General features: G+C 53.3%; 1 protein-coding gene across 1 annotated transcript; it reads right to left on the bottom strand.

Annotated features, from left to right (window-relative positions):
* Positions 1-2,039: 2,039 nt before the first annotated feature.
* Positions 2,040-4,333, bottom strand: HMX3 (H6 family homeobox 3). Its single transcript, XM_039353080.1, has 2 exons — positions 3,949-4,333; positions 2,040-2,772 (listed from the first exon to the last, which is right to left on the bottom strand). Exons 1-2 carry the CDS (start codon positions 4,289-4,291, stop codon positions 2,123-2,125), a joined length of 993 nt encoding a protein of 330 aa, XP_039209014.1. The 5' UTR covers positions 4,292-4,333; the 3' UTR covers positions 2,040-2,122.
* Positions 4,334-7,193: the final 2,860 nt, after the last annotated feature.

The raw sequence follows: 7,193 nt of genomic DNA, 5'->3' as shown, positions 1-7,193 counted from the left end.
TGTATTCAATCTAATAAATAATAATAATACCTTCTGGAACGGAAACTTCTGACAGCCGGCTTGATCGAAGTTTCCTAATTCCATTTCTTACGCAGGATGGGTTCGGAGGCTAGAGACCCTTGACCTAGAAGTTGAGGTAGAGTTTTTATCTGGCGGGCGTGGAGAGAAAGGACTTAGATCTTGGGGGTTTTTTGGAATAGATTAACTGGAACAGAAACAGTTTACCTGGGACTAATGCAGGATAAATCCCAAGGTCAGGCGCCTCTCCATAAACGGACAGGGCCAGAAAATGCTTTACAGATCCTCGCAAAAGTCTGGTCGGGTGTACGGAGGCAGGGAAAAAAAAAATGCTTTAGGAAAAGCCGCCGCTGGGCTGGCAAACCTTGCCGCTCTTTCCTTTTTAAGGGAACAATAGATCCTCTGTCTCTGTTCACCGAGGCCCTCGGAGCTCTGGGGCGGGTTTGTGTGTCCCACCACATTCAAAACACCTGTTCTCTCCGATTTCCCTGCCTCCCATTAATAGACTTTACACACACCGAGGGAATCGTACTTAAGGAACAGATCTCCTTTATTGGCTCCCCTTCCGATCAAGACATTAATTTATAACAATGTTAATCATTATTTTAAAAATAGGAACGATCCCTGCTAGAGTGGCGAGGAGGGGGGGGGGAAATAACAGAAGCCAGGTTCAAACAACAGGTGAGAAAGACACAGACAGGGAAAGAGTTAGAGATCGCCACTCAGGCTAAAAGCCACGCACTCCTTGGAACTGACAAGAAAAACTGTACAGAGTAGCAAATAAATTACAATTCGTCATAACAGACTGATTGTCCATCACTTAAAGCGCCCGACATTCCCGATTTCTTTCGAAGTTTGGAGTCCTGCAGCCGCTACGCGTTTAGTCCTTCCCTTTTTCACCGCCTCCCCTCTTTATTTTGTGCACTCCCCTCCCTCCCTCACAAAGAACATACAAAACAAAATAAACGGCACCTTTGCTCTCCTAGGCTACCCACCCCCACCCCACCACCCATTCCCACAGTGCTTTTGGAATTGTTCAGTATTGCACAGGTCAGGGGTGTTAATCCGGTGAGCTTTTCGAACAAGGAAGAGAAGAAGAGGACTGCAGGTAAAACAATTCACCTTTCAGCAATATCTCAGAGGGAAGGAAGGAAAGAAAAGGAAAGGAAAGGAAAGGAGGGAGGGAGGGAGGAAGGAAGGAAGGAAGGAAGGAAGGAAGGAAGGAAGGAAGGAAGGAAGGAAGGAAGGAAGGACAAGACTCATTCGGAATCAAATAAAATAAACGGAATAAATAATGTTCAAAGTGTGCATTCTGAATTTCTGAAATAGTAGAGCTTCCTTCCACCCTGAAGGTCCCCCATATTTTGAAGGTTGCGAGTGTCTTAGTACAACTGTTCCTTTCCAATTCCACAGATTTCTAAAGGGAGCGGGGAGGGGTGGATTCCTATAAACCAGGATCCCCCTTTTCCATTGCTTTCACGGGACATTTGGCACCACCTGGAGAAAGGACAACTATCTTTTCCCTCTCCCCCTCCCCCACCTCCCTTTCCCCAGCGCTTCCTATTGCCCTTTCCGCATCCTCGCTTCATTTGAACAACAACAACAACAAAAAAAAAACTACCGTGAAATCAGATTCTAAACACACAAAGGACAACCACACTCCCTTGTTCACCCCTCTTTGAGTGGGACCCAGATTCTGGCCCTTACTGTTTCTTCCTTCTTCTTTTGCTTTCCTTTTTTTAAAGTATTCTGGTTCTTCTTAACGTTTGCCTCCTTTCAAAGGGCAAGAACGGCCGGAGAAGCGGGCTCTCCGTTCGGCCTGCGCATCCTTCCGAGAGTCGCTGCTGCCGCCGCCTTCCAGATGCCCCTTGGGGATGGGAGCCGAACTCTGCGCCTGGAAAGGAGGCCTGGCTGGTTGCACCAGAGCGGAGGACGGTTCTCTCCCCCACCCCAGAGGGTTGCTCAGCCCCATTTTCTGTCCATCCACCCCTCCTTCCCTTGACTGCCTGTCTCTCCCCACCCCGGCATCTCTGGCTCGCACGCTCCCCCACCCCCACCGGGCCTCCCCAAAGGGTCCTGGCCCCCAAGCAGTTTGGCGCAGTTCTCAGACGGGCCGCAGAAGCGGCACCGAGGTGACCACAGGGTGCGAGTAGTAGACCGGGTGGGGAAAGGTGAGCAGGGGCTGGCTGACCGGCGCGCTGGCCGCCCCCGCGGCCCCCGAGGCCCCGGCCGGGCCCCCGCCCCCGTCGGCCCCGGCGCTCTCGTGGTAGAGGATGGGCACCCGGACGATGCGCTGCGCGGCGGCGTGGCTCAGGTTGGCCGCCTCCAGCTCGGCCGCCAACTGCCTCTTCCACTTGTTGCGCCGGTTCTGGAACCAGATCTTGACCTGCGTCTCGGTCAGGTGGAGCGAAGCGGCCAGCCCGGCCCGCTCGGAGCTGCTCAGGTAGCGCTTCAGGTCGAAGGTGGACTCCAGCTGGAAGACCTGGCTGCGCGAGAAAACGGTGCGCGTCTTCTTCTTGCGGCAGGGCGGCTTCTTCTCCGGGCTGCCCGTCTCCGGCTCGCGCTTGGGCCAGTCCTCGGCGCCGCTCTCCTCCTTCTTGGCCTCCTCCGAGTCGCTCTCCTCCAGGATGATCTCGTCGGGGCTCTTGGAGTCCAGCACCTTCTCGGCCTTCAGCAAGGGCTCCTCCGGGGAATCTCTGTCTGTGCCTCCCGAGGCCGGCGAAGAATCTCGGAGCAGGCATTTCTCCACCGACGCTGGAGGGAAGCAAAAGCGCACAAAAGGCAAGTCAGGAGCCCGGCAAGTCACAACCGCGCGCCCAGACCCCCGGGGGCTCGGCCCTCTCTCCCGTGCCTGGCCCGAAATCCTGTAGCCTCACGGCACTCCCGGGTGCCCAAAGACACCAGGGAGGGAAAGAGAGAGGGGGGGCACCGGCTGGCACCGTAGGGAACCCTAGGTGAAAGCCCCCCCATTCCACTAACTACGGTACTTTTCCCGCCACCACTTTATAGTTTTTGCGGCACATGGAAAACAGAGAAGGTCCTAGCTGAGATTTCTGGATTAGCCTCCCCCCCCCAGTCCTTACAAAGTTTCCCCCCATCTCCTTCCCCTCCTCAAGGAGACTGCAATCCCGGACACATTTGTTTGGGAAGGTAAGACGCACCGAATATTAAAATCTCCTAGCTCAGGCAATCTCAGAGCCCAATTACATGGATTCGAGGGTCAGCCCTGAACTGGATTTTTGAGGAATTTACTTGCGTGTAATCGAGTTGAGGGCTGCAGCAGTTAGGTGGGAAAGCCTAGTTTAAGACAGCGGTCCTAAATGCCGCTACCCCCTTCCCCAAAGCGTAACGACATTTCGGAAACAGATTAATTCAGCCATCGTTTGGTTTTGTTTTGTTTTGGCACACTCGCTTCAAGCCCCGACTCTTTTGGCTAGACTTTTACTTCTAAGTGAGTATCTTGGACAGGAGGACAGGAATCAGCTTAGCCAGCAGTTATACAAAAAGAGCCCCATCGACACCAGGCTTTCTAGGGTGACGCGCAGATTCACGAAGCGGTAACAGAAACGAGAGAAACGGATCCCTTCGGACCGGCGCTTCTCTCTAGCACGGAGCTGGCTGAGGCTGGAGAACGCCGCCTCTCCCCTTTCCCTGGCCCTTCGGTGGACACCAGAAGTGTAGGAAGAGACTTTTTCCTTCTCAGGGGCTCCCCCCCCCAACTGACCCGAGAAAGCCCACAGGCCAAGGAAGTTAGGGTACACTCGATTTAAGAGGGTGGGGTTCGGGGGGGGGAGAACCTGATGGGTTCAAGGCAAAAGTTGGCCCGGCAACAGAGGTGAGCCCAAAAGCTCCGGCTTCCTCGGGAACAGCCCTTCCGTTTCCCCGTCTCGCAGGGAGGGTGGGAAGACGCGGGACGGCGTTCGCCAGTACCTTCCGGCCTAGGCAGGTGCCCTCCCGCGGACGTCAAGCTGTACGGATACCACCAGGCAGGGGACCGCTCCAGGTAGTGGGCAGGCAGGGCAAACCTCTGAGCCGGGATCTCGAAGCGTGGGAAGGTGAGATCCCCCATCTGCGAGAGGGCGAAGCCGGCCCCCTCCAGAGCCCCCTTGGCGGCCGGAGAGAACAGCGCCCGCGTCTGCTTGGAAGGCGCCTTGGGGTGGTCCCCATTGAGCAAGTTCTTGATGGAGAAAGGCGATTCCTTGGGCGGCGCGGCCGAAGGCACGGCCGGCGGCTGCGCCTGGCTGCTAGGGGCGTCCTGGCTGGTCTCCGGCATTTTTCTTCTTTGCCTTGCCGCCCCCCCCCCGCCACTTTCGGGACAGCGTTCACACTGCGTTCGGGAGCCGCTCCGAATTGGCCGTTGGCATCAGGGAAGGAAGGAAGGAAGGAAGGAAGGAAGGAAGGAAGGAAGGAAGGAAGGAAGGAAGGAAGGAAGGAAGGAAGGAAGGAAGGAAGGAAGGAAGACGCCCAGCCCGACACTCTACCGGGTAAGTCAACAAGGGCCGCCGCCGCTGTCGCCGCCGCCACCACAACCGCTGCTGCGGTGGTTTCTCCTGCGTCAATCCGGCGCCAAATGCTAATGCAGAAATCCAAATGTCATCCCAAGTTAACTGTTGGGAGTGCGCGGAGGCTGGGCGCGCAGAATGGCAAGCGGCATCGGGCAGGGCAGGGCAGAGCAAGGCAGGGCAGGGCAGGGCGGCGGCGGGGCCTCCGGACTCTCCCGGTCCCTCTAGGCAGGGCAGAGAAGAGTGAGCTGGTCAGCCCGCGGGAGAGGAGGCGAGAGGCAGACGCCCCCCCCCATTTGCCCGGGCACTCTCTTGCCTCGCGCACACGCGTTAAAGCCCCCTCCCTCCCCCTCCCTTCCTCCGGGCGATCCACGCCCCCCCCCTTCGATTTGGTCCTTTGCCTTCCGGCTAGGAGAGCTCGCCTCTTATTGGCTTTGGATAGTCCAATTAGGCAGCAAACGAGGACCGGGCTATTAGCACAAAAGGATATTGGCTCCAGCGAAGCGGCGCTCTGAGAACAAGGAGGGGGACGGCATCAGCCTCTCACACCACCAATCGTCCCCCCCCCCGCAATATCTCCCTCCCTCTCTTTATCTCGGACCCCCCCTCCTCCCCCCCAACCACGCGCTTTTTTTTTTGGCCCACGCAAACTCTCCAGCTCCGCAGCCGAGAAAGAAAAAGAAAAAAGAAAAGAGGGTAAGCAGAGGCTTAGCCAACCTGCCCCCTCCCAGAAACCAGGAGCCTGGGAGCTTGCAGAGCCCCGTTCCCTTTCCTCCTCGGAAGAATCTAAGACTGGACGCAGCCCTTTGAAGGGCTCCCCCCCCCCGAAAAAACAAAATCACCCTGCAACTCGCCGGAGTTTTTGCCCAGTCGGCGCGGAAGCTTAGAATTCGAACCCAGCACCCAACTAATCCCGTTGCCTCTTCCCTGGCCTGGTTTCTTTGGCGCAACCGGGGGACGTGTGTGTGTGTGTGTGTGTGTGTGTGAAACCTGGCGGGGGGGGGTGATCTGTCCCAGGGATCCCTTGTTAGGAATCCTTAGTCAGAGAGAGGGGTCGAGGCGATCCGTGAAGCCGGAGTTCTCCCCCAGAGACAGACATGGACGAGACCAGGATGTGGAGAGATTCAGACGCCATCCGGACACGGTCTTATCGCCAGCCCAAACGGTACCAGCATTTTGGGTACTGAAGAGATAGAGAGAGCAAGTCTCAAACGTCCCTTCAAAGCCGCCTTTACGCGCGATCCTAATATAGATGGGCTTGAACATCCGTTTCGGCAGTTAAGACCCTTCAGTGGGACCAGAAAATTGGCACCACAACATTCCTGAACCTGACTGAAGAACTTCCATCCGTTTAAAATTCGGATCTCGTTTGTTGTTGGAATGGTTTTTCTATCTTAGTGTCACCATTTTGGGGGGGGGGAAGAGTCTTGTTTGGTTCTTTTGAAATTCAGACCTTTCAAAAGCCCCCATCTCTTACTTTCCTAATTTAGGCGACTCTAAAAAGTCTCGTTTTAAAAGGAAATATCATTAACTGCCATAATTACAATAGAAAATTCGATTATTGCAATGGCAAGATCTCACAACCTCACTTTTGCCGAGCTCGCTGATTTAGCTTGGATATGAATTTTGCAAATATTGGGATTATTCCTTCTCCCAAAAATTTGTTTGGAAGAAATGTAAAAGATTGGTTATTGCAGAGAACGGAACCCAAATAAATCTGGGGGGGGGGGAAGGGAGCATCCTTAGTTTATTCCCTTTTGCTTAAAATAAAGTCACACGGCTTCAAAAATTCAACCGCACATCTAATTTCTTAAAGGATTTGGCTTGTTTCGTTCCCCAAAATTAAGTCAAATCAAGGGGTTGATGGGAAGCTGATACTTTGCATCTGAATTACACTCAATTTTTCCACTTTCCTTTCTTGCTTCTGGTATTTTATTTTCTGTAGGTTCCCAGGAAACCCTTGTAACCTGTCCTTCACCATTGGTTATATATTTGTGTATTTGCCCTTATGCGAATTTTTTCTCAGGTCCAGATAATGATGATGTGGGTAACAACATGATCATCATCATCATCAACAACAACAACACAGTAAAAACAGAGAACCATATTCTTATTTGGGGGGAGAAAGTGTTAAATGCCTGTATATCCTACCAGCCTCCAACTGTCCCAGAAGAAGTGGGTTGAAAGTAGGCTTTCAAAGTCAAGAAAAAGAAGACTGGATGAAATCAACAGGGTATTTGCTGTTTCAGTTTCTTCCAAAAACTGTGGTCTTCACAGTCTTACATGCCTTGAGACTAAAAATGGGACATCCATCGGTCCAGCTTCTATTTCTCTCTGATAAGAAAGATTTAGGGAGGAGGAGGAGGAGGAGAGGGGCTTACTTTGTTGATTCTTTATCTGTACAGGTAAACTTTGTAAAGTGGCACGGAATAAGAAATAAAAGCATTAATAAACCCTCGTTTTATGAACCCCAATTGAGGACATGTACTGCTTTCTATAGTTTGGGAGATGCAAACCGAATTAAGGCACTCTCTCTTCCTTTAATAAAGATCTTTCCAGACAGGAAACATGATTCCCCCCCCCCCTTTCAGGCTAGATCACAAATGTAACCTTGGGCTGACACAATCTGATCCCTGTCCTCCTTTCCACGTGGGACCTTCCTAACGATTAAAG

Source organism: Crotalus tigris, unplaced genomic scaffold (assembly GCF_016545835.1).
Source record: "Crotalus tigris isolate CLP2741 ecotype Arizona unplaced genomic scaffold, ASM1654583v1 scf7180000017536.10889498, whole genome shotgun sequence".
Taxonomy (NCBI): domain Eukaryota; kingdom Metazoa; phylum Chordata; class Lepidosauria; order Squamata; family Viperidae; genus Crotalus; species Crotalus tigris.
This window is presented reverse-complemented; position numbering and strand designations above follow the sequence as displayed.